This window comes from Nyctereutes procyonoides, unplaced genomic scaffold (genome assembly GCF_905146905.1).
Source record: "Nyctereutes procyonoides isolate TBG_1078 unplaced genomic scaffold, NYPRO_anot_genome, whole genome shotgun sequence".
Lineage (NCBI taxonomy): Eukaryota > Metazoa > Chordata > Mammalia > Carnivora > Canidae > Nyctereutes > Nyctereutes procyonoides.
In genome coordinates this window covers 41,696,952-41,724,562 of record NW_026575030.1, presented here as the reverse complement: position 1 = coordinate 41,724,562, position 27,611 = coordinate 41,696,952, and the positions used below count along the sequence as shown (strand labels likewise).

The 27,611-nt window shown below is 39.0% G+C and overlaps 1 protein-coding gene across 5 annotated transcripts in view; it reads right to left on the bottom strand.

Annotated features, from left to right (window-relative positions):
* Nucleotides 1–14,532, bottom strand: part of SENP7 (SUMO specific peptidase 7) — a 149,229-nt gene extending 134,697 nt beyond the window's left edge. For 3 of the 5 annotated variants that reach the window (XM_055316092.1, XM_055316093.1, XM_055316094.1), the window contains exons 1-2: nt 14,374–14,532; nt 1,198–1,250 (exon numbers count right to left, since the gene is read on the bottom strand). In XM_055316092.1, the coding sequence (XP_055172067.1) occupies nt 1,198–1,250; nt 14,374–14,413 (93 nt within the window). In that variant the 5' untranslated portion in view covers nt 14,414–14,532. Of the gene's footprint in view, nt 1–1,197; nt 1,251–13,432; nt 13,456–14,373 lie in introns of those variants that run through there. The other 2 variants (XM_055316095.1, XM_055316096.1) reach the window with 2 other exon arrangements.
* Between the last annotated feature and the right edge of the window lie 13,079 nt (nt 14,533–27,611).

The window sequence follows — 27,611 nt, the reverse complement described above, 5'->3', positions numbered from 1 at the left end:
CCTGCCTTTGGCCCAGGGTGTGATTCTGGAGACGCAGGATCAACTCCCACAGCGGGCTCCCTGCATGAAGCCTGCTTCTCCCTCTGCCTGTGTCTCTGCCTTTCTCTCTTTCTCTGTCTCTCATGAATAAATAAATAAAATCTTAAAAAAAAAAAGCAGCAGCAGCCTAAAATAGAGCATTTCACTTCACTGGAGAGTATTAAACACAAAAGAAGTAGTTGTCAATACAGAGGTAGTTAAAACTGGGTATGGTAGAATGTAAGACTTTATTTTTATTCCCCTCATTTATGCCACTTGCGCCAAATCCAGAATTTTAAAAGAAACCATCCCCACAAATGTCAAGTAAACCAAGGAAGAAGAGTACCTAAAGCCATGTTTTCTCTTTGGTCTTGTCTGTGTGCTCTTGATTCCCTCTCACAGCCCTCTTTATGATTTCTTCTCGATCTGTGTTCCATGAAATGTACCAAACTAAAGTTTCCTATGCCAAATGAAAAGTCGTCTGTGCATAATTTGGAATGCCTCCAAAAAAAGCATCTAACAAATTATTATAATGTATATCAGGGTACTACTGTGTTTAAATCACAAAATTCTTAAGGAAAAAAAGATTATCTCCTAACAAGAAATTAAAATTTTGAAACACTTCCTACATAGGCAGAAACTTATCTTGGCTTTTTGCTACTCTTGGCTTACCCAGAAGAAAAAAGAAAAGGAAAAAAAAAGAAAAAGAAAAAGAAAAGAAAAGAAAGAAAAGAAAAGAAAAGAAAAGAAAAGTTTAATAGGAAATATTTCAAATAGTAATTTTCAGCACATGACTTGAGCATGACTTGAGCACAACTTTTTTTTTTTGAGCACAACTTTTCTATAGCTACAGTATCACAGTGAATGAATGTGAGATATGCTAATATACTCAGTAAATCGAAGCAATGCTGGATTATGTTTTATATAAAATCTAAAATAAGGCCTAGAAAGTACATGGGTACATCTTACAATGATTTAAACAAGGCAGGTCCCAGAAAGTGTTCTTTATTGGTTAACCTTTGAATTAATTAGGATACACCATTCTCTGCAAAAAAACTGATTAGTTAAGGTTTTATAATATTTTCTTTAAATTTTTATCAAAAAGATAAATGGCAAAATACTTCGAATATTGGTAACTCTAAAGATAATGAACAAATTAAAAGCAAAACTAATGCATACCTTATGCAGTTCAGAAGATGAAGACTTTTTCCTTTTTCCTTCTGTGACAATTTCTACAAAGACATAGTAAAAATTATCATTTAACATCTAAATGAAATAAAGAATGTAATAAAATAAATCCTTTACAGCCATCCTTTGTTTTAAATTAACCTGATAGAGTTCGAATTTACACTGATACATTTTATAGAATCTAATGGACTAAACATAAACATCAAAAAATAATCAGAAGAAAAAAAATAATCAGAAGAGTAGCAAATTCTCACAAAATGCCTTCATTAAATAATGTATGATGACAATAGAAAAAGAAGAAAACTTGGCTCTAACAACTAAAGATCCTCTCTGGTAAAAGTCCAATAAATCCAAAAAAAAGTCCAATATATGCTCAATAAATGCTGGTTGAGCCATATGACCAGATAAATTTTTATAATTGGGGAGATTGAAGGGGGTGGCGGTGAAGCAAAAGATGAGAGGAATATTCTACAAAGATGTTTGGAATATTCTACAAAAACACTTCTAGTTGTACTATTTATTAAGGCATCTCTACAACTAGGAACAGTTAAAACTGTCTCCTCATCAACATTTTTCAGACTTCCTGTGGATTTTTCCTTTACGATTCCTTCATTCATTCAACAAATATTTACTGAATGTCTCTCATGTGCCTTGCATGTTAGGCAGTGGGAATAGTGTAGTAATAAGCAAATTAAACAGTCTAAGCTTTTTAGGAACTTACAATTTACTGGAATATATCACAGATTTTATAATAAGAATTAATAGCAGAAACCCACACATATGTAGTCACTTATTTATAAAAACATATCACTACAATTAGGTAAGAAAGAGATGATCTTACAGTAAGTAATGGTGAAGCAATCTGATAACCAAAACAGGAAAATAAATAAACCTTGACCTCTACCTCATGCTATAAACAAAAGTTAATTTTAAATGGGTCACAGATTCAAATGTTAAAGATAAAACAAATAAAGCTTCTAGAATAAAAAGGAGGGGAGTAACTTCACGACCTTAGGATAGGCAAAAATCTCTCAAACAAGACACAATTAATTCTAACCATAAAGGAGAAGATTAATAAACTCAACTTCATTAAAATTCATCAAACTTCATCATTAAGAGAGTAAGAAGGCAAGCCACAGACTTGAAGATTATTGTTTATACATTTATCTATGTACAGCAATGGTGACAGCTAGTAACACTATATAGTACATACATCTGTCAAAGGACTCATACAAGAATATATAAAGAACTCCTACAAAGCAAAGGCAAGACAACCCAATCTTCAAATGGGAAAAAGCCTGGGATCCCTGGGTGGCGCAGCGGTTTGGCGCCTGCCTTTGGCCCAGGGCGCGATCCTGGAGACCCGGGATCGAATCCCGCGTCGGGCTCCCGGTGCATGGAGCCTGCTTCTCCCTCTGCCTGTGTCTCTGCCTCTCTCTCTCTCTCCCTGTGTGACTATCATAAATAAATAAAAATTAAAAAAAAAAAAACAAATGGGAAAAAGCCTTGAAATGGGAGTACCTGAGGAGAGAAAGAATACTGACTAGAATAGGATATAAGGAAGCCTTCTGAGATGCTATAAACGTTCTCTATCTTGATTTAGGTGATTGTTACACAAGAGTATCTTTATACAAGTACAAAAAGTCATCAAACTATACTAAAGATATGTGTACAATCCTGTAATATTTCAACTTAAAAACAAAAAAAGCTTTAAAAATAACAATTATAACAAACGGACTATACCTTATTCAAAAATCTACATAGCTGAAATAATTTCTCTAAGTTCATAATACATAGCAGTAATTTCACTAAAGGTATACCTCGGAGATACCACAATAAAGTAATTACCACAATAAAATGAGTCAAGTGAATTTTTTGGTTTCCTAGTGCCTATAAAAGTTAGGTTTACACTCTACTGCAGTCCATTAAGTCTGCAACAGCACTATGTCTAAAATACCCATATATATATATGGGTATTATACCCATATAATACACACACACACACACACACACATCTTAATTAAAAATACCTAATTGCTAAAAAATGCTAACCATCATTTGACCTTTCAGCATGTCTCAGGGAAATAGGGATGCTGGAGAAGGAGATAGGGAACAGCCAGTCAGTAGAGAAATCAGAACACACATATTTATTAAGTTTGGTGACTTACATGGGTGTGGTTTGTGGCATCCTAAAACAATTTACAGAGGTAACATCAAAGATCACTGATCACAAATCACCATAACAAACATAATAACAAAAGTCTGAAATATTACAAAAACGACCAAAATATGACAAGGTGACATGAAGCAAGCAAAAGCTGTTGGAAAATTGTGCCACAAAGTTTCAATTTGTAAAAAACACATTACCTGCAAACATAATAAAGCAAAGCACAATAAAACAAGACATGCCTGTATATGCAATTCCTGAAGCAAACATTGATATAAAAATTATATAACCTCTACACTAAGCTTTTGATAACTTTAAACAATTTTCAATAAAATAGCATTCCTTAAACTACCAAAAATAAAAAAATTTAAATAAATATTAGTCTTTACCTTATATTCACCTTCTAGTGTATTTCAAATTTAATAAAATATGCATGTTTTAAAAAGGAGTATCAGTTGCCTAAATTGTAATTTATATACCAATATTTCCAAACTCATGAGTTAAAAGTGCATTTACCCTGTTTTACAGCATGTTTAATTACAGCAAATTAATATTCTTGGAGTGCCTGGGTGGCTCAGACGGTTAACATCTGCCTTTAGCTCAGGTCATGATCTGCAAGTCCTGGGATCCAGCTCCAAGTCTGCTCCTGGCTCAGCGCGTAGTCTGCCTCTGCCTCTGCCCCTACCCCTGCCCCTGCCCTTGCCCTTGCCCCTGCCCCTGCCTTTACCCCTCCCCCATGCTCATGCTTGCTTTTTCTCTCCCTCGCTCTCTATCTGTATCTCTCAAATGAATAAATGAAATCTTTTTAAAAATATAAAAATAAAAAAATATATATATAAAAATAAATTAATATTCTTGTGACTTCCCAAAAATTTAGGGGTTTTTATAATTAAGCTATTCCATCTTATACTAGGTTGGTTCTGGGGCACTTAAATAAATATATGATGTGCCTCTTCCTGTGATTATCTGGTATAGTGTGGTGCTCAAAAGTTAATGATTTTAAGTCCCAGTAATTCATTTTTACTTTTGTTTCCCTTGCCTTCGTAGATGTATCTTACAAGAAGTTGCTTGGCCAAGTTCAAAAAGGGTGTTGCCTGTGTTCTCCTCTAGGATTTTGATGGATTCTTGTCTCACATTTAGATCTTTCATCCATTTTGAGTTTATTTTTGTGTATGGTGTAAGAGAATGGTCTAGTTTCATTCTTCTGCATGTGGCTGTTCAATTTTCCCAGCACCATTTATTGAAGAGACTGTCCTTTTCCAGTGGATAGTCTTTCCTGCTTTGTCGAATATTAGTTGACCGTAGATTTGAGGGCCCATTTCTGGATTCTCTATTCTGTTCCATTGATCTATGTGTCTGTGTTAAAGCCAGTACCACACGGTCTTGATGATCACAGCTTTGTAGTACAACCTGAAATCTGGCATTGTGATGCCCCCAGCTCTGGTTTTCTTTTTTAATATTCCCCTGGCTATTCGGGGTCTTTTCTGATTCCACACAAATCTTAAGATGATTTGTTACAACTCTCTGAAGAAAGTCCATGGTATTTTGAGAGGGACTGCATTAAATGTTTACATTGCCCTGGGTAGCACTGACATTTTCACAATGTTAATTCTTCCAATCCATGAGCATGGAATATTTTTCCATCTCTTTGTGTCTTCCTCAGTTCTTTCAGAAGTGTTCTGTAGTTTTTAAAGTATAGATCCTTTACCTCTTTGGTTAGGTTTATTCCTAGGTATCTTATGCTTTTGGGTGCAATTGTAAATGGGATTGACTCCTTGATTTCTCTTTCTTCAGTCTTACTGTTAGCATATAGAAATGGCACTGATTTCTGGGCAGTGATTTTGTATCCTGCCACACTACCGAATTGATGTATGAGTTCTAGCAATCTTGGGGTGGAGTCTTGGGTCTTCTATGTACAGTATCATGTCATCTGCAAAGAGGGAGAGTTTGACTTCTTCTTTGCCAATTTGAATGCCTTTAATTTCTTTTTGTTGCCTGATTGCTGAGGCTAGGACTTCCAATACTGTGTTGAATAGCAGTGGTGAGAGTGGACATCCCTATCGTGTTCCTGATCTTAGGGGAAAGGCTCCCAGTGTTTCCCCATTGAGAATGATATTTGCTGTGGGCTTTTCGCAGATAGCTTTAAGATGCTGAGGAATGTTCCTCTGTCCCTACTCTCGGAAGAGTTCTGATCAGGAACGGATGCTATATTTTGTCAAATGGTTTCTCTGCATCTATTGAGAGGATCATATGGTTCTTGTATTTTCTCTTGTTGATATGAGCTATCACACTGATTGCCTTACAAGTGTTGAACCAGCTTAATCAAGATAAAAAGCTTCTGCACAGCAAAAGAAACAGTCAATAAAACTAAAAAGACAACCTACAGAATGGGAAAAGATATTTGCAAATGACCTATCAGATAAAGGGCTAGTATCCAAGATCTATAAAGAACTTATTAAACTCAACACCAAAGAAACAAACAATCCAATCATGAAATGGGCAAAAGATATGAAGAGAAATCTCACAGAGGAAGACATAGACATGGCCAACAAGCACATGAGAAAATGCTCCGCATCCCTTGCCATCAGGAAAATATAAATCAAAACCACAATGAGATCCCACCTCACACCAGTGAGAATGGGGAGAATTAACAAGACAGGAAACAACAAATGTTGGAGAGGATGTGGAGAAAGGGGAACCCTCTTGCACTGGTGGTGGGAATGTGAACTGGTGCAGCCACTCTGGAAAACTATGTGGTTACTCAAAATGTTAAAAATAGACCTGCCCTACGACCCAGCAATTGCACTGCTGGGGATTTACCCCAAAGATACAGATGCAGTGAAACGCCAGGACACCTGCACCCCGATGTTTATAGCAGCAATGGCCACAATAGCCAAACTGTGGAAGGAGCCTAGGTGTCCACCAAAAGATGAGTGGATAAAGATGTGGTCCATATATACAATAAATATTACTCAGCCATTAGAAACGACAAATACCCACCATTTGCTTCAACATGGATGGACCTGGAGGGTATTATGTTGAGTGAAAGAAGTCAATCAGAGAAGGACAAACATTATATGGTCTCATTTATTTGGGGAATATAAAAAATAGTGAAAGGGAATAAAGGGGAAAGGAGAGAAAATGAATGGGAAATATCAGTGAGGGGGACAGACCATGAGAGACACCTAACTCTGGGAAACGAACAAGGGGTAGTGGAAAGGGAGGTGGGTGGGGGGTAGGGGTGACTGGGTGATGGGCACTCAGGCGGGCAGTTGACGGGATGAGCACTGGGTGTTATGCTATATGTTGGCAAACTGAACTCCAATAATAAATAAATAAATAAATAAATAAATAAATAAATAAATAAATAAATAAATGATAAAAAAATTAATGTTTTTTTAAGGTTAATGATTTTAAAGCTAGACAACCTAAGTATCTATCCTGGCTTACTTGTGACTTCTTAAAATGAGAATATCAGCTTTTGAATTAAGATTAAAATGAGATAGCCTGGGCAACCCGGGTGGCTCAGTGGGTTAGCGCTGCCATCAGCCCAGGACCTGATCCTGGAGACCCTGGATCGAGTCCCACGTCGGGCTCCCTGCAGGGAGCCTGCTTCTCCCTCTGCCTGTGTCTCTGACGCGCTCTCTCTCATTCTCTCTCTCTCTCTCTCTCTCTCTCTGTGTGTGTGTCTCTCATTAATGAATAAATAAAATCTTAAAAAAAAGAGAGAGATAGGGATCCCTGGGTGGCGCAGCGGTTTGGCGCCTGCCTTTGGCCCAGGGCGCGATCCTGGAGACCCGGGATCGAGTCCCACGTCGGGCTTCCGGTGCATGGAGCCTGCTTCTCCCTCTGCCTGTGTCTCTGCCTCTCTCTATATATGTCTCTCATGCATAAATAAATAAAATATTAAAAAAAAAGAGAGAGATAGCCTATATTAAAGTATTTAGCATTATGTCTGGCAAATGGTTAGTGCAAAAGAAATGGTAATTATTATTCTTTTAATAGTTTATAGTGAAGTATTACTCTTTAAGAGACCTCAGTATATTAGTAGTAACACAAAAGGAAAATTCAATTATTCTCATTCTAAATACATGAGTCAAACAATTAAAAAAACATGACTTTTTCCCAAATAGCTTGTAAATCACTCATTCACTTATTTACTCCATAAACATTTATTTAAGACAATGATGACTAGCACTGCTAGCCAGCCACTAGGCTAAGTACAGAAATTATTTTTATTTAGTCTTTATAAAAGCCTTATGAGATCAGTAGCAGTATTATCACCATTTTACACACGAGGAATTTACGTTTGAAGAATCCAAATAACTTTCCCAAAGTCACCATGTTGGTTCATCACTAGTCTGATTCCAGAGGTGGTTTTCTTACCCAGTATACACCAGGCATGTTGGCTACAGGGATATGATTAATAAGAGAGTCCTTGTATCAAAGTAAATAGTATAACAGCAGAGGTTAAACAATTTAGGAAGCTAGAATGTATGATAGAATCTGATATAAACATCATGTAAGAAGTGCTAAAAACCCATGGAAGTTCAGAAATAGATAGGATTGGGACGCCTGGGTGGGACGCCTGGGGTTTGCGGGGTCTGCCTTTGGCTCAGGGCAAGATCCCGAAGCTCCGGGATCGAGTCCCACATTGGGCTCCCTACATGGAGCCTGCTTCTTCGAACTCTGCCTATGTCTCTGCCTCTCTCTCTGTCTCTCATGAATAAATAATTTTTTTTAAAGAAAGAAATAGATATGATTTGTTTTAAGTTTTGAGTTAATTAGGATAGTTCTTGGAAAGGCACAATTGAACTGAGCATTGAAGTTTCAGATAATGAGCACGTTTTAGATAGGCAGAAATGGATTAAAGGACAGTACAGTGCCAGATGCACCCAAGAGGTGAATTATCATTATAAGTGTATACACAGAAGGATAAAGCAGCCCGTATTAGCCAGCCTTCAAAATTATTAAAGACTCCTTCTAGAGTTATCCACCTGGAAAGCAGTGTTGAGGCAGCTACATTATAACAAAGTTCCAATTTGGATCTTTGAAGTTACTCAGTCCTATCCATAACCCATTCCCTGTGTCACCATGTCTTTCTAATCTACCTTCCAATACTCTGTCTTCCATCATCAGACCCGAGAATCACATTCACCACCCTAGATGCCAATCCCCACAGCCTATTATCTTGCTAGTCTCTCATGTATTATGTAATTCAACTGTACCCCATTCACCCACATTCTTCTTTATCTCTTCTCTTGCCCACTAAATTCCAGAGTGAATACAACGTTCTTAAATTCTGAATCTTTTCCTGGAACTTTTCCTCCACCCTTGTTTAGCTGAATCCTAGCTTTTTATTGACTACACTGTTTTTCTAAGGCTCTCTCAAGATTTTTCTCTCACAAAATCAGGAGTAGGTATTAACAATCTCTTCCTAGCACCACCACTCCCAATTAATATTTTTTCTTTATTGCAAAATTCCTCATTTAAAATTCCCTAAGTTGGAAATATTACTTCACCCATATTTGTGATTGCAATGTATTGACCCAATACCCTCTCCAACATTCCTAGAATTCTGATACTTTATTCACATTTTTCTTCTCTACCTCTAAAATTTACCATCATCCTGAAGCCCTAAAGCTTCCATAAATCAATTCACTCACAACAATGGACTCACCTCAATTTACTCCAACAAACTTCTACACATCCCCATTTCGGTAACATTCATTTGTGAATGGATTTAAGGAATACCACTGTACTGCCCAAGTTCTCAAAAGTGAACTTCTCATTTTACAACCCCCAGTTATCTGACCCTTTCATTTCCTCACTCACATTAAAACCCATTTTTCCCCTTTATATTGTCCTACCCTTTAACCCTAAGTAAAACTAAATTCTTTTTTTCCAAATTTTTGATGCTAGACTGTTAGCACTGCTAAAGAAAGTAAAATAATAGTAACTGCAACTACTACTACTACTACTACTACAACAAAACTCATACTTGTTTTAATGACTTTCAAATTTATTTAACAACTCCTTTATTCATGCCTAATTGACCACCTCGTTCATTTTGAGCTACTAATACCACCTTAAAGTCCTTTTTCAAAAGATGATCTTTCCTTATTTCACTTAAGAAGCCATGAATGCAATACCCTTAACTTCTCAAAATGTATCTATATCTTTATCCATCTTCCCTCCTTTCTGCATATCTCAAGAAACTATCTTTTGATTCCAATCTCCCATTTCTCCTGAAACTTCACCCCATCAATCATCTCCTACTTAATATCCTTCTCCACTCACCTCTTTCCCACTTCCTACCAACCTGATTTAAGTCTCCTAGAGTCTTAAGAAGAAAAAAAATCCTTTCTACCTAATTTCCTACTCCATCCTGTTTCAGAAATCTTTTTACATTTCATTTTCCCTGTTTCATTCAGCTTCTTGAAATCTGGCTTTTGTCCCTACAAAAACCAGTGGTACAAGTGACCTCCTAATTGACAAATTCAGCACCCTCACACTATTTTAACTCTCTAATCTACATTGTTTTTCACTCTCCTCCCTTGCTTCCAAACCTATGTTTCCTAATTTGCCTATCTGCTTACTGATGCCTCTTCCTCCCTACTTTGAAATTAAACATATGTGAGTCAAGACTTTTCTCACTCAGTATCTTCCGTGGGTAATTCCATTCGTTCTAATGGCTTCAGCTAACATCTATGCAAATAATGTCATTTTATCATGATTAATTGCAGATTCTGATTTTGAACTTCAGTCATGGTTCATTACAGTTGCAATGTAAAATATGAAAATATCACCTGAGCTTACTGAAAAAAAAAAATTGTATCATCACGGGACACTAGACCCTCAAGATGAAACTGGGCCAGGGAAGTTTCAAATTCAAGCAGGTTTGAATAACATTGCATGCTCAGCTACTCTCCTGAAGAGGTACAATGTACAATAGCAAAAGGCTCTAAAACTCCTGCCTTAAATAAAATTTTCTTATAACTACTATTCTCATATTTATTTTCCCATGGAAACTTATCTTTTCCAAGTAAGACTCATTAATGTCCTGGGACAGTAAAATTAGTTAAAATTACATTATTTTGTAATCAGAAAGACCAGATTTGAATCTCAGCTATTTCTTACTTATGCTAACAGTTGCTTACCCTCCCTAAATCTCAGTTTCCTCATCTCTAAATCAGAGATAATAACCACATCATGGGGCTTTTGAAAAAATTAAAGCTTGTAAAAATTCTTAGTACATGTTTAGTACTGAAAATACACAAAAAAACATGTATCCTTAATTTCAATGAAAGTGAACACAGATTTCCTAGGATATTGCCTGAAGCAATCAGTTGAAAAGCTGAAATTCACTTGAACTGGGCAGCCCAGGTGGCTCAGCAGTTTAGCGCCACCCTTCAGCCCAGGTGTGATCCTGGAAACCGGGGATCAAGTCCCTCGTCAGGCTTCCTGCATGGAGCCTGTTTCTCCCTCTGCCTGTGTCTCTGCCTCTCTCTCTCTCTCTCCTCTCTCTCTCTCTCAATCTCTCTCTGTGTCTCTCATGAATAAATAAATAAAATCTTCAGAAAAAAAAAATTCACTTGAACTATCCTGTTTAATTCAAAGGTTCATTTGAAAGCAGTTATCTATGACTCTGTTATACTTTTGGTGTTGTTAAAGGCTTCTAATAGTCATTCTCCCTTGAATGATGCATTTAATTATTATTTCATTCAACTGTCAGTGGACCAGTCTAGTGTCAGATATTTTTTTTAATATGTGTCTCATTTACTTTACTGCTTTTGATATGCTGTGAACTTGGAAGTAAGGTATTCATACTCATTGGGGTTACAAATAATTTTAAAATGTAGATTCAATATACTCTGAAAAAAAGCTTGAGAAGTTTCACGAGTGAACTTTAGCATACAGATTTTGTAATCTCTCCTCTCACAGCTCAGAAGTGTTTTGTGCTTAATTCCTGATTCATTGCCACATTCCAGAAAAGTAAGGTAATTAGCTTTTGTGATTATTTTACCTATTAAATTTTTCTCTTAATTTTAAAATATTTACCAATTCATTTAAAAACAATAAATTCCTTGCATGCTAACATGGCTAAAGTATTTTATGGGGAAAAAACTATTTTTTTAAAAAAATACTGAAAAGAATGGCATTATTTAACCTATTTGCAAATCTCTTTAATGTCCAGCTTAATAAAAGATACCTGTTTTCTCCCATTTGCTTCTGCATTTAATTTGTTATGATATAGTACATATGCAGGAGAATAAGAGGAAAAGTCAAACAACATCTTAGAATTATTACAAAAACAGTTTGGCCTCAGAGACTCAAAAGAATCTCAGGGAACCCAGAGGGCCCTAGACCACAACCCTAAAAACCAAGGCCTAAAGCAGATACAGCCAGGCTGGAAGCCATCTCACTCTTAAACAGTTATCAGTTACATGAGTCCATAAATTCTTGTTTTGTGTTTAGCTTAACCCAGTCAGAATTGGGTTTCTGCTACCTATAACTAAGAGTTCTAAGCAATACACTTTATAACCCTTCACAGTTCTTCCTTATTTAGAAGACCATTTAGGGAAACCTAGTGCAGCCTCACAGAGGAAACTTCAAAACTTCATGTTTTTTTTTTTTTCTACTGCTATCCACCTTCCAACTTAGAATTCTTCCAGTTTTATTAATCAAATTCCTCTCTTTGGGAATTATGAAATCTTGATGACCATAAACGTCAGTTCAAGTTAGCAACCACTCCTAATGAAAGGGCAAATACATGCATATAAATATCACACAGGGGGATCCCTGGGTGGCACATCGGTTTGGCGCCTGCCTTTGGTCCAGGGCGCGATCCTGGAGACCCGGGATCAAATCCCAAATCGGGCTCCCGGTGCATGGAGCCTGCTTCTCCCTCTGCCTGTGTCTCTGCCTCTCTCTGTCTCTCGCTCTATCATAAAAAAAACAAAAAAATTAAATCTCACACAGAACCCAGGATTCCTTCAAACCAATTGATCGGTAGTTTTATTTGATAATTTATGTGAAAATTAAATATACAGTATTCATAATTATTCTTAAAAATTAATATTTATCTCTTAAAACCAGATGAATATGGGAGAACAGCTAGGTAATATTTAGATTGGAGAATGGGTTTTATACAATTATTTTTGAGAAAGGACCGCTCCAAAAGGAAAGTCATCAGGGGAAAAAAATCTTCTCCAGGGGGATAATTAACATAAACATCCATGGTTTTAAAGAAACAACAGCTTTGTTTTCAAATTTTACTTCCCACAACCACTTGCATCAAGTTAACTGTAATAAGTAAATAACTCTAAATGTAATAAGGGAAAGGAGATGGGATTTGTTGAAGGACCAGGTTAATATCTTGCATTGCTCCCCACCTCAAAAAAAAAAAAATGTTTTAAGCCAAGATGAAATGCACTTATTGAAAAAAGGCTGTGCCTCTTAAACTGAGGAACAATAATCCGTAAAGTCGTTAGAAAGCACATAAAAGACACCAGATAAACAATGCGCATTTTCCTAACACGTAAATTTTACATTAAGGTCCTAGAGGAGAAAAAAAGTCTATTAAAACAAACATTGATCTATTGGAGGCCTATACTTATACGTATGTAAAACATTTACTTTCAAAAGCAAAGAATATCCCTAGAATACACACACAAGTGATAACAATAGTTGCTTATGAAAAGGGTTTCTGGGGCCACCTGGGTGGCTCAGAGGTTTGCTCAGCGGATGAGCATCTGCCTTCGGCCCAGGGCGTGATCCTGATCCTGGAGACACGGAATCGAGTCCCACATCGGGGTCCCTGCACGGAGCCTGCTTCTCCCTCTGCCTATGTCTCTGCTTCTGTGACTCTCATGAATAAATACTAAATAAATAAAATCTTTGGAAAGGGGAGGGGGACTCAGGTTTTTAACTTCTTCCAGCAATAGCACACAAATCCTGTTCACTTCTCCTTTGCAAATAAGGCAGAAAAACGTTTGAGATGCACTGCCTCGAGACCCCTAATGAATTTGGAATGAAGGCTGTCTCTGCAAACGATACCGTAAGAAAGGAGAAAATGAAACGAAATCACTTATCCATCTGGGTGTTAGTTTGTGTCCTCCCCCTCTCCTCCTCTGGTTCGTCCTCAGGACTTCCCACGAGGAGCTGAGGTACTCTTAGTGGATAAAGTCTTGGACAAAAACTTGTTCCTGGGAGGAGCTCCACCTCGTCTCCTAACTCCACATTTTGTTTCCAGGATGTAGTACCCCAAACTCAGCACAGTCACTTGCGCCGTCAAGCAATTTCAAAGATAGAAATACGCTGGGGGAAAAATGAAAAATAAGAATACAACGGAGGCACGGCTTCAAATCCTTTGCCCGACGGTTTAAATCACTTGTGGCAGCAGCAGCAAGAGGCTCGGAAAAGACGGAGGTCACGAAGAGGGCCTGTGCAGAAGAACGGAGCCCGGGGCGCAGCCGCGACCCGAGCGGGCGGCCGGGTACCGCCCAGCAAGCCCCGCCTCTCCCCCTCGGCGGCCGCTGCTCGCTGCCCCGAGATTAGGCGGCCCGAAACCCGCAAAGCCGAGAACCGCAGGGAAGGAGAGCAGGTGGGGCCGGCCGGCGCCGCGCGAGGAAGGCGTGGCAGGAGGGCGCGGGCGGCCACCGCCGGGGAGGTCCCGGGCCCCCGCGCCGCCGCTAGGCGCCCGCCGGGGCAGGGACAGCGGACGCGGGCTCGTGAGGGAGCGGGCCCAGGCTGCGATGACAGCTCGGCCGCGGCGCCCGACCCCGGGGCGGGGGCGGGGGCGGGGGCGGGGGCGGGGGGGCGGGGGGGGCGGGGCGGGGGCCAGCCGGGGGCCTTCCATTGTGCGCGCCCCCGCCGCCGGCGCGAGCCCCCGCCGAGCCCTCGCAGCCCTGGGCCGCGGACCCGCCGCCGGCGCCTCCCCCTCCCCTCTGCCCAAAGGTACAGGAGAATACGCTCAGCCTCCCCCGACCCCTTCTCACCGGATGAAGGTCGCCGCCGCCCGGCCTTCCCCTTGTCCATCTTCTCCTCCGCCTGCCCGAGTCGCAGTTGCAGTCGCTGTCACCTCAAGACCCCTCGGCTGGGGGAGGGAGGGGGAGGGGAGGGGGAGCCAGGAAGGTGCGAACGGCGCTTGCGCAAGAGCCGTCGCCGGGCTCAGACCGGAAATCAGCTGCCCCGCCCGCCCCGCCCGCCCCTCCCGCCCCACCCGGAAGTCGCTTCCCGGGACGAGCTTTCGCGGCGGGTTGTCACCTCCAGCGGCTCTTCCGGCGGCGCCTTTCCTGCGGCCCGTGCACCTGTGGGAAAGTGAGGTCGCACGGACCCCTCGAGCCCCGCGTCGTCGGAGGCCCCCTTGACTTTGAGGGCTGGGCAGCCGGAAAACTGAAACTAGGAAGTTCCTGTAGTTCAGGGGCTCGCTCGAGGTGACCCAGAGGAAAGAGAAGAAAGTGATACTCGCGACAGAAAAGGATGAAATAAAGATGCTCCCTTTGCGGTATCCCCTCCTGCACGGTCTCTCCTGCATCTTGTCCTCAAACTCCAGTTAGCGCGGCTGCTGGATGAGCATTTGGAGCGGGAATCCTCTCGGCCCGCTGGGAAGAGACCCAGTAACGGAGGGTCTCCAGTCAAAGATTCAAATCCGTAAAAAAATAAAATAATAAAATAAAATTCAAATTCGTCATTTTTAGGCTCGGGGGGAACACCACTAGACCTCGGTTTTTTTTTAAAACGTGAAATGCAAAAAAAAAAAAAAAAAAAAAAAAAACACCACAAAAACAAAAACCGTAAAATGCGGAGGTAACAGGACGTTGCCGGCTGCGGCTGTGAGCTGGAGTTCGTTCGGCCTCTATTACAGTACGTAGGAACCGGCCCGGCTCTCGAGACACCCCGTCCGGTGTTTTTTAGGATGTTTTTTTTTTTTTTTTTTTTGGGGGGGGGGTTGTTTTGTTTTGTTTTGTTTAGGTCTTTGAAAGAGGCAGTATAGAAGATTGTCCTATTTCCTTGGCCACGACGTCTATAGTCGAGTGATTTTTTAGAATGTGTGACCTTGGGATCCCCGGGTGGCTCAGCGGTTGAGCATCCGCTTTCGGCCCAGGGCGTGGTCCTGGGGTCCCGGGATCGAGTCCCGCGTCGGGCTCCCTGCATGGGGCCTGCTTCTCCCTCTGCCTCTCTCTGTCTCTCATGAATAAATAAAGTCTAAATAAAATAAAACAAAACAAAACCCAACTCTGGGAAATGAACGAGGGGTAGTGGACGGGGAGGAGGGCGGGGGGTTGGGGTGACTGGGTGAGGGGCACGGAGGGGGGCACTTGGCGGGATGAGCACTGGGTGTTATGCTCTATGTTGGCAAATGAACTCCAATAAAAAATGATCATAACTTGAAAAATAAAAAATAAATGAAAGCTTTTTAAAAATAAATACATACATACATACATAAATAAATAAAATAAAATAAAATAAAATAAAATAAAATAAAATAAAATAAAATAAAATAAATGTGTGATCTGCAATCGCAGTAAGTCCAACAAAATTCCTCAGGGCGGTTTAGCCCAGGCCTAGGGACCCCGGAAGGCTCGGGGCCCAGGCGCCCGCCCCGCCGCCCCGCCCCGCCGCCCGCCCCGCCGCCCCGCGCCCGCCCGCGCCGCCGAGCCGAGCCCCGCACAGGAACGTGCCCGACCGGCCGCCAGAGCGCAGTCTCGAGCTCCTCCAGGCGGTGCGTGCGGAGGCGGAGGTGAGCCTCCCCCAGGTGTGGAAGCCCGTTTGGACTGGGGGAGTGTTTTACAGGGAGGGAGGGAGGGCGGGCATGGTAGAAAAGCAGGACTATTTCAGGGCTTGGGGAGATTGGACTCTACTACAAGCATTTCATGTAGAGACCCTAACTTATTTCTGTTTGACAAATCCAAGCACTGCTTACAGAAAGATATCTGAATTTGAAGTTTCCTTACAAACCAACTTTTTTTTTTTTAAGTTTTTGTTGTTGTTGTTGTTGTTTTTGCTTTTACGTAATCTCTATACCCAACATGGGGCTGGAATTTACAACCTGGAGATCAAGAGTCGCATGTTCCACTGACTGAGCCAGTCAGATGCCCCATAAATCAGTTTTTTTAATTGAGTGGTTTAACTCCGGAATCAAACCAGCTCAATTCATTTGCAAATATTGTAGGAAAAAAATTAACTGCAAAAGATGGAAATAGAGCTGAGACATGGGAACATTATAAAGGAAAGTGTAAGTAGGCCTTACCCATTTCCACCCAAAAATTAGCAGGTTCCATAAAAGTAAGTGGTTTTAAAGTTTAGCGATAAGTTAACATATATATAAGGAATGGAATTCTAAGACGTTGATCAAATTATTCAGCTTGCAAATATATTGTTGAACCAAATATATCATTTCTGTTAATGAAGACTTAGCCAGTTTGTTTCTTTGAATTGGAACTTGTTTTGAAAAACGTGAAGACAGATGAACTCAAGAACTCAAGCTCAAGAATTTTCAAATTTGCCTTTTAACCAGTAGTTTTATTGTTATAGTATTCATCTCTGGCTCATAGTTAACTGCATTGCAAACAACTAAAGGACTGAAAAAGTTCAGTTTCTACATTTGAGAGAATCATTTAACAACCTCACTTTTTCTTTTATGAAAGACTGGTTAACTGATCTTTTATAGTGTTTTATGATGCTCAGGTGAAAGTTTCCATATTATAAAAATAAGAAAGACACCCCCCCCCCAAAAAAAGTGAATGATTGCGTTAGTATGGGAGTAATATCATTTCTCTTTTGTACATTGAGCTCATGCTGTATAGAGCCTTTCAAATTAAAATCACTTGAGATTAGACATTTACTAACCCGGTATTTTATAAGAGGATGGACAGGTTTTAGCTCCATGCGTGTGGTTCTTTATTAAATGTTAAAAATGCATATAAAGTGATTAAGTTAGGTATTCATTGTATTTTTGTTCTAAGCAATGGGTATCGTTTTAATAGTTTCAAGATAAAGTGGCAGTGTGAAATTGATCAACTATTTTACCCTTTGATTAACTATTCCTTTGAAGAGAACTTAAAATTTGCAAAAGGCCCTTTCTTATCACAAGTGAATTAACTTTAAGTACAAAATGAATGTAAAGAGGGCTTTTTTTTTTTTTTAGTTTTTTTTTCTTCTTATTTGAGAGAGAATGAGCAGGGGAATGGGGAAGAGGGAGAGGGAGAAGCAGACTCCTCACTGAATAGGGAGCCCAACACGGGGGTCACTCCCAAGACCCTGGGATCATGAACTGGGCAGAAGGCAGATGCTTCACTGTCTGAACCACCCAGGCACCCCTGTAAAGAGGATTAGATGGGCAGTGTGAACATTTTGACTTCCTGTTTTAAAAACTAAAATAAAAAATCTAGGGGATCCCTGGGTGGCTCTGGTTTCGCGCCTGCTTTCAGCCCAGGGTGTGATCCTGGAGTCCTGGGATCCAGTCCCGCATCGGGCTCCCTGCATGGAGCCTGCTTCTCCCTCTGCCTGTGTCTCTGCCTCTCTCTCTCTCTCTCTCTCTCTCTCTCTCTCTGTCTCTCATGAATAAATAAATAAAATCTTAAAAAAAAAAAAAAGCAACCAAGAAATCTGGAACTTCTTTCCAGGGGCTTCAGGAAAGCTTAGATTTTACAAACATATATGGAGCACTGTGTTATGTAGCTGTTCACTTGATTTTCATTAGTAATTGATTCTTATCTTTAAAATACTGAGAATTTTTACGTGAGGGAAGTTTTCTTCCATATATAAATGAAATAACCTGTGAATCATGAAAAGAGACGTATAGGTTGTTTAGTTTTAAAGATACTTCGTTTTTAAGATAACCAGCAATTGTAATTGCCCTGCAGTGGGATAGCCTATTTCCAGTAGTCATGAAAACCTTCAGTAATTCTAGGTATTTGAGCAGCAGATGGATAATCTTTTGTACAAAAAGCTATAGGAGGAATCTGCACAAACCTTTAACCGAAGATCCCTAAATTGTTGTTTGGCCCTGGGGCTGAGCCAAGTGATCCTGTATATATACCACTAATTTCTATGAAGTGTTCTATCTTAAAATGTTGTCTTTACTTAGTATTTCTTTGCCTTAATTCATTTGGTTAGTTTCAAGAGAAAAATTTCGTTTTATGTTACTGTTTAGTAAAACTGAGGCTTTAGGTAGTCTCAATCTTCTTTAGCCTTCAACTTTTGGTACCCACTTACCTCTAAATAATCCAAATCAAGAAACATAGGATCCAGGATGGGACAAAGTCAGTAAATCCAAAAATCTAGTTTTCAAAATTACTTGGGAGCATCTTTTTTTAAACTACCTCCAGGTCCTACCTCAGACCTTTTGAATCAGAATCTCCTAGAAGTGGAGCCTAATAATCTGTATGTTTGAAATTTTTCCAAGAAAGACATATCAAAAGTTTTTAAGTATGAATCTGAACTACTAAGCTATAATTTCTAGGGCTGTACTCTTAAGAGATGAAACCATAAAGGATGCAAAGCAGTGATTTCTATAAAAGTCCAGAGTGGTTGCTTTTGGAGATAGGGATAAGTGTGTGAAGGCCCTTTAAGAGTGGTTACAGGATGTTTCTCTTTATAATTGTTCAGTAAACTTTTTTTTTTTTTAACTTTCCTGGAAAATTCTGTTGCATACTCAAATTTGGGAAACTCAAGATTTGGTGACATCTGATTTTTTTTTTTTTTTTACTTTCTATTTCTAAAATCCTGTTTTCTATAGGTCTTTGCCTCAGGTAGATTAAATTCAGCTATTTTAGTCTTTCCTGGGAGATAGGCAAGGAGAAGGAATACCAGAAGGAAGGGATTTAGTTTGGTTTTTTTTTGAACCTTCTATATAATGTCATTTCATTAGCTTTATCATTTTCTATAATTTACTAAATGGCGTGGTATACAGGCATAATTTTAGTAAAAAGCTTCATAATTGCATTCTGTGTTGAAAAAATAATGCTGCTTTTGTACCAAAATAGCCATTATTATCTTAAAATATGTTTTAAATATTCTTTGTTTTGTTTTTCTAAACAAACAAATAAAATGATGTTCACGGTTAAAAAAAAGGATTTAGATACTTTTAAATGCTTTAAAGCATCCTTCATTCTATGCTTCCTAATGGTATATATAGGCTACACAAAGGGAACTCTTAAGTATATCAAGGACTAATTATAGTAATAAGGTATTACTGTGTAATCTGGGGTTAGACCCTAACTTCTCAAATTTAGAGTTATATTTTCTTTTTTCTTTTTGCTGAAACAGGAATGAAGTAAAATTATATTTTCATAAAACCTTACTATTCACCTTTATTTTTTTTAAAGGTTTATTTTTTTTAATTTTTATTTATTTATGATAGTCACAGAGAGAGAGAGAGAGAGAGAGAGAGAGAGAGAGAGAGAGAGAGGCAGAGACACAGGCAGAGGGAGAAGCAGGCTCCACGCGCCGGGAGCCCGATGTGGGATTCGATCCCGGGTCTCCAGGATCGCGCCCTGGGCCAAAGGCAGGCGCCAAACCGCTGCACCACCCAGGGATCCCTACTATTCACCTTTAAAGAATGTAAAATATTGTTCAGTATAGCCACATTATGATCCTAAATAGGAAAGGAGTTCCTTAAAAATCAAGCTAATTGAAATTATTTACATCTGTGAGTCTGTTGCCCCTGCTACTATCTTGTCAAGTTCATAGAAAAAAATGGTTTGCTAAGGGCTGGGGCAAAGGGGAAATGAGGAGTTATCCCTTAATGGTTACAAAGTTAGAGTTTGGCAACATGAAAAATGTTCTGTGGGTGGATCGCAGTAATGGTTGCACAACAATGTGATGTACTTAATGCCACTGAACAGTACACCTAAAAATGGTTAAAATGGTAAATTTGGGCAGCCCGGGTGGTTCAGTAGTTTAGTGCTGCTTTCAGCTCAGGGCCTGATCTTAGAGACCCGGGATCAAGTCCCACATCCGGCTTCCTGCATGGAGCCTGCTTCTCCCTCTGCCTGTGTCGCTGCCTGTGTGTGTGTGTGTGTGTGTGTGTGTGTGTGTGTGTGTCTCACATGAATAAATAAATAAAATCTTTAAAAATAAATAAATAAAATGGTAAATTTTAGTATATTATACCACAATTTTTATTTTTATTTTATTTTTTTTAATTTTTATTTATTTATGATAGTCACAGAGAGAGAGAGAGAGAGAGGCAGAGACACAGGCAGAGGGAGAAGCAGGCTCCATGCACCGGGAGCCTGACATGGGACTCGATCCCGGGTCTCCAGGATCGCGCCCTGGGCCAAAGGCAGGCACCAAACCGCTGCGCCACCCAGGGATCCCTATACCACAATTTTTAAATAAATAATTAAGAACAATAGCCATCCTGGGAACAAAAAATAAAAGCTGTGTCAACCTCCTAATCCAAGTTTCTAGAAGGACCTAATTTAAAATTCTCATTAATGATCACATACCGTTCTCTATTATTCCACTCCATGTAAAATGTCTATGCTATGTTATATAAGACACTAAGTGTCTAACAAATGCCTTCACTAAATTTTTGGTAGATTAATGAAATACAGTTAAATATTATGCATTTATAAGATCACTGGTAAAAATGAATGTTCTCTCAGGCTCCTAGAACTGCCTGAGTTACGTTGGGCATGTCATTTTACCTTTGAAAGCCTCACTTCTCTATAAAATAAACATATTGACCGAGAAAACTGTGGGTTGTTTTTTTTTTTTTAGATTTTTTTTTTTTATGTATTTATTCATGAGAGACAGAGAGAGGCAGAGACACAGGCAGAGGGAGAAGCAGGCTCCATGCAGGGAGCCCAACGTGGGATTCCAGGATCGTGCCCTGGGCCAAAGGCAGACGCTCAACTGCTGAGCCACCCAGGTGTCCCGAAAACTGTGTTTTGCAGTTCTAACAATCTTATTCCTAAAACTAAGCCATCTTAATCCTATCCATTCTTTCAAAAACTAAAAAATTTAATTTCTCTCCTTTATTTTAATGGACCATCTTGATTTGTAAAAGAGAAAACATATATGCATAGGATATTCTCTAAAAATGATTATTAAATTGACTTTTACTGACTTTAAATCATACAAGAAACCTCTATAATTTTTTAAAAGCTTTGTATGTATCTTTCTCCTGCATATACAGCTAGAGGACTTTTGCTCATTACTTCCTAATGCCTTTAGCAAAAATCATAAAGTCCTAACAAAAATATTTAAATGCCTAGTATTCAGGCATTATTCCAAGAACTAAGGATGGAGAAGTAATGAACAAAACAAAGTCCTTCTCCCTGCTCTCATGGAACTTACATTCTAATGCAGGAAGACAATAAGCAAGTATATGTCAGCTGGTAGGATAGGTAGTAAGTGCTTAAAACAGAGAGAGGCAGCAGAAAGAGAACTAAAGAACAAAAGAAAAACAAGAGAGAGAGAGAGAGAGAGAAGAATCCTAGGGGAATGAAGAATTGGAGAGGACTGCCCTTTCAAATAGAATGCTCTGATCTCTGATCAGAAAACAAGTGGGCAGAAACTTGAAGGAAATAAAGCCTTATAGATATCTAGGGGAAGACTGTTCCAAGGTGTAGACATAGCAAGGGGGAATGCCCTTAAACAGGAGCTTGCTTCACCGATTGGAGGCAAAAAGGCCAGGTGTGGTGAGAGCAGAGTAAGCAAGAGCATGTTGGGAAATGACACCTGAGAGAGCTAAGAACCAAATCATGCAGCTAGATGAGTAAGCAAATAAGAAAATGGAGGGAAATGACATTGCAGAGCTAAGGGCCATGTGAGAGCTTGTAGGTGGTAATAAGGACCTAGGCTTTTATTCTGAGAGGAGAAACCATGGAGAATTTTGAACAGGAGTGTGAGATCCAATTTAGAGGCTTTTAAAAGATCTTCCTAGCTGCTGTGTGGAAAGTCTTATCACAGACTGCAGGGTGATAAGAGCTTATGCAAAGAGATTGCATAAGAGACTTGATAATGAACGTGAGAACTGGTGACTTGGACTGGGGTGGTAGAGGTGGAGGAGTGATGAGTGATTTGATCACAGATATAATCTCAAATAACAGAGCCTAAAGATTTGCTGATTGAGTATTAAAAAGAAGGAAAATTTACAACATGAGTAACTGAAAGAATAAATTTGCCATCTACTAAGGTAGTAAAGAGTAGAGAGAGTAGATGGAAGGAGGTCTCTTGGACATGTTAAGCTTGAGATGGCTCCTTGACATTTAAGTAAATATATTGAGTAGCCAAATATGAATTCAGGGAAGAGTTACAGGTTGGAATATATTAACCAAGCAAAATGTGCTAAAGTAAATTCTAAAGAATTGTCTCGCTTTCCGTTCTGCAAGATACTGTCTACTTTACTCCTGCTCACCCAATCTCCTCCTGTCACTTATAAAGCTGTGTGCCATTTTGTTTCTGCAGTTTGCAAATTCTCAATTGTCTTTCAAACAACTAAGTACACACTTCACAGAAGTGGAAAAGAATAATTAAATGCTGTACTATATGTATTAACAATACTGATTTTGTCTATTTTACTCTCTGATTAAAAGAAAAGTTAAGGGATCCCTGGGTGGCGCAGTGGTTTGGCGTCTGCCTTTGGCCCAGGGCGCGATCCTGGAGACCCAGGATCGAGTCCCACGTCAGGCTCCCAGTGCATGGAGCCTGCTTCTCCCTCTGCCTGTGTCTCTGCCTCTCTCTCTCTCTCTCTCACTGTGTGCCTATCATAAATAAATAAAAATGTAAAAAAAAAAACAACAAAATGACTTTAAAAAAAAAGAAAAGTTAATTTACTAGCTTCTTGAATTCATTAGAATTCTTCACAAGATTCTTTGTTCAGTTCATTGAGTTTTATATATACTGTATCTTTCTCTTTATTTCTCTTTATTTCAGTACAAAAAGAGATTGCTTTCAGCCCATGACCCTGAGATCAAGAGTTGCATGCTCTTCTGACTGAGTCAGCCAGGTGCTCCTAAACAGAGTATTTTAGATCTGAGAGACTACTGCTTTTCTGTGCAAACCTGGTCATCTATGCCACATTGTAAAATAGACCTTCCTTTTTAGAGAGCACTTTGGCAATCAATGTCTGGCAAAGTGCAAGATGACGATATAACCTAGAAATTCCACTTTTAAGTATATTGCCTAGGGAAATTCTTGATATGTGCACAAAATACAGCTATAAAATGTCCATCATAGCTTTGTTTATAATAGTGGAAAATTAGAGTAACCTAAATGTTCTTCAACAGGAAAATAGTTGAACTATGGCATATTCAAAAAATGGAACACCCATAAACAGACAAAATGAATGACCTAGAAGTACACTCATTAATATGGATAAATGTCACAATGTTAAAGTGAATAAGGAAGGTAGAAAGATATATAGATATATGTGGCTTTTTAACTTCACATTTCTCAAAAAGGAATTTCATCCTGTCAATTTCACAGAACCTTCCATGTGTGAGATAGTGTATAATATGGTTTTTACCTACATTAGTTATTTTCTCACAACAGCCTTGTGAAATAAATGTTAACCCTATTTTGCATGTATTCATTCAAAAATATTAATTTGTGCTAAAGGGCACCCTAAGTATTAAAGATACAGTAAACTAAATTTCTGTTCTGCTACAGCTTTCATTCTAGTGAGGGAAGACATATAATTTTGAAACGTGCAAGCAAGGGGTGCCTGGGTGGCTCAGTAGGTTAAGCGTCCAACTTTTGATTTCAGTTCACCCTGAGGTCATGAGATTGGGCTCCATACTAGGCCAGTAGTCTGCTTAAGATTCTCTCTCTGTCCCTCTCCTTCTCCCCTCCTAAAAAAATTAATTAAATGGTTAAAAAAATAAAAATATGCAAGCAATTATGTATTAAGTAGTGATATAGGCTAAAAGAAAAATAGAGTAGCAGGATAGAAATAAGGATGATTATTTTAGATGGCATAAATAAGCTAACACTCAGAAGTTGAAGAAACTCATAGAAGGTAAGCAACCTGCTGAAAGTCACTCAATCTAAAAATTTGGAGCTAGGATTTAAACCTAAATCAATCTAATTCCAGAAGCTTCTCCTTTTAAAGGATGGTTAGGTCTAATCATCATTTACACTTTGGAAAATGACATTAATTACATAATAGCACCTGAGGTCAGTCACATTAGAAGAAAAAGGTTTTAGTGGAACAGGGAGGAATAGAGAACAGTCTAGATGGGTTGGGTGCTTTGGATAACCAAACACCTTTATAAGGTGCCAGTTATATATGGAAATCAGAATATAAGATTCAGAAAGTGAGAAAAAAGAAAATAAAGCAAGCAAGCGCCATCTTAATTTTGTCTTAAGCCTTAATAGCGTCTTGTGTGGCACTAAAAGTCATTTTCAGTACTACTTATTGGAAGTGATGGTTATGGATTGCCAGTGTCAGTTTCAAGAAATTAAGTAGAGAGCATATTCATGTATTTGTCAGGAACATGAATTTCAAAGTCAGCCTTAGTACCCAATCATTTATTGAATAATAATTTAGTTAATAATCTTCATAGCAAGCCACTTAACCTTTCAAAATCTTTTCCCTTTAGGCTTTGTCCATAATCACTATCTAAATCAACTTTTTAGTCAGCAGCTTTTTCACTTCTCTGAATAACCTTATCTTCTAGTATAAGATAGATTGATCATAGCCTATACTGCCTGTTTGACATTTCACCCCCACTGCCATCCCCTGCCATTTAACAGCAAAATTTATTTATTTATTTTTTATTGTTTACTATAGAAATAAACAAAGACCAACCAAACGAAAAAAGCCAAACCTATTTATTCTATGCTCAATCTAACAATGGAGTCGGCCACCATCACTTGCATTTTGTCAGAGACCCAAGGGCAGGCCGAAGGATGGGAAAGCTTTATAGTGGAAAATAGGGAAGACTGTTGGTATGTCCTAGGACTATCGATCTGGGGAAGCTGCCAGTGTACTAACTAGAAGCAGAATATCTAGTGTCATTGGTTAGGGATGCATATTTGACTTTTTCTGATGGGTCCTAAGTTGGACGTGGAGATAAAAATGAGGAAAACTCTCAGTTATTAGTTAAGTCCTTGCCCTCTGGGGCCAGTTGTAACAGAGGTCATTGTTTAGCTTCCTGGATTGTCACTAGACATAGTGGTCTGGCTTCCTACAACTCTGACTTACAGCAGGCTGGCTTCCCGGGGTATTTATTGTAGATAAGGGGTTGGCATCCTGGGCAGATGCTACGGGTTGTTGGTCATTTCTGTCATGATGTATGGTCTGGCCATTGTTCCTTATTTCACTGTGCCTTACTATTTTGCATCATTCACAATAATTTTTTTTTCATTCACAATAATTTTGAGTTAAAGTCTTTAGCATAAGTTACCAGGATCATGTCTTAGCAAAGTACTTAATTTTAGCATGATTTCCTACAAGAATAATTTAACAAGCTGAAAATTTTATTTTTTTCTACCACTGACACGTTGCTTTTTATTTTCAGTGGTTACCAGTGACTCAGGAGCTGAGCTTCCAAAAATTTATTGAACAATCTGACTTACTAGAAGAACTTAAATATGACTTCAATGAAAAAGCTGAGTTGAGACACACGGAGACACAAAGGCCTTTTGTCTTTAACTATTATAAAAATGTTCTTGAGAGGAATAGCAAGCGCTACCAGGCCCTTGGCCATTTGCTTGCACAATACATTCATGAGCTTTTGGAGAAAGTATGCAAATTACAAAAAGTGTATATCCCACCAGAGGCTGATAAGGAATCAAGAAGCTTCTTTTTCATGAGTGAGAAAGCATTATTAACAAGTCATCGTTCTGTTCTTCTTGTTCTTCTTCAAGACCATGGGGTCTTTAGAGCTGGTCAATGGAGTCAGCAGGCAATAATACATCATGGTCTCCAACATGGAAGTCAGATACCATGTATTCAAATGGCCTTGCAGGCCCATTATGATGTAATTGTGCTAAATCCCAATGACAATTTTGTGGACCTAAAGATGGAAAAAGAGTGGAAAGGCCTTTTAACACAAAATATTGGGTCCTCTTCCCTAAAAATGGTTCAGGCAGAGAATGTTTTATCTCTCCAGCAACCTCTCCAGTACATCTCTAAAAGATGCAGCAACACCCCTGAAGAACACATGGCTTACATTTGGGATTACTTCATTTCAAAGACTGAAAGCAAGGATGTTGCTTTCATAGTACATGGTTATGGAGGATTGGTTTTTATGGACTTACTCGTACGTAGAAAGTGGGAAGTGATGAACAAAGTATATGCTGTTGCACTTATTGACTCTGACCATCATGTAGGACACCAGCTGGGGAGCGATGTACAGTTATTAGCCTGGATAAAGCACCACTGCCGTGAATGGGTAACAAGTCCTAAGCCTTTGGATAAACCTGCAGCTACTGTTTTGAAAAAGGATTTCCCTATCGTTTCAGCTGGTACAGAAGAACACAACTTAGCCCCTTCCTCTAGCCTTCAGTCCATTTTTAAATACTTGAAAAAAGCTTTGAAAACCAAAACAACTATTAATTTCTCCCAAGTGCCGGTAGTAACTAGAAGCTCCACAAAAAGAAAGCAAAGTGCTTAAGTTGCTTTGTCATCTAAGATTTTTTTTTTTTTGTCTTGCTGAAATGTTGCTAATGTAGATGCTAGAAGAAAAGGAATGCTTCACAGTATTATGTTATGAAAAGAATATGCAGTGTTATATGCTGGCTTGAGATTTGATTTGCTACTTTCTTTGAAAAGTGAATATGTTCTCTTTTGTGTTGATGAACAGTTAATACCATCTTTAATATTTTATAGTATTATTCAATTAGAGGACCTTTTGAAAAGCTTTCTTATGGCTTAATAGAAGTGCAGATTGATAGAGATTAAATTGATATAGATTAAATACTAAGTCAGTCTTTGATTTCTATGTTGTTAATGCCATACTAAAACTATGTGAACATAAAAATTATCCTAAACAACCTCCATTTTTTGTATGTTTGTGTTCTTTTGCTTAAATGTATTGGTCTTATGTTTAAATGTATTAAAGGTATTTACTCACACCTTCAGCTAATATGTGAGTGTCTACTATGTACCAGTCGATTGTAGCTTTTGAGGACACCAGCAAACAAGACCAACACTATCTTTATCCTCATGGAGTTCACAATGGGCGACAAAATGCAAGTGTGAAGAGTGTTCGGAAATATAAGGTGCTGGGATGCCTGGGTGGCTCAGTGGTTGAGCGTCTGCCTTCGGCTCAGG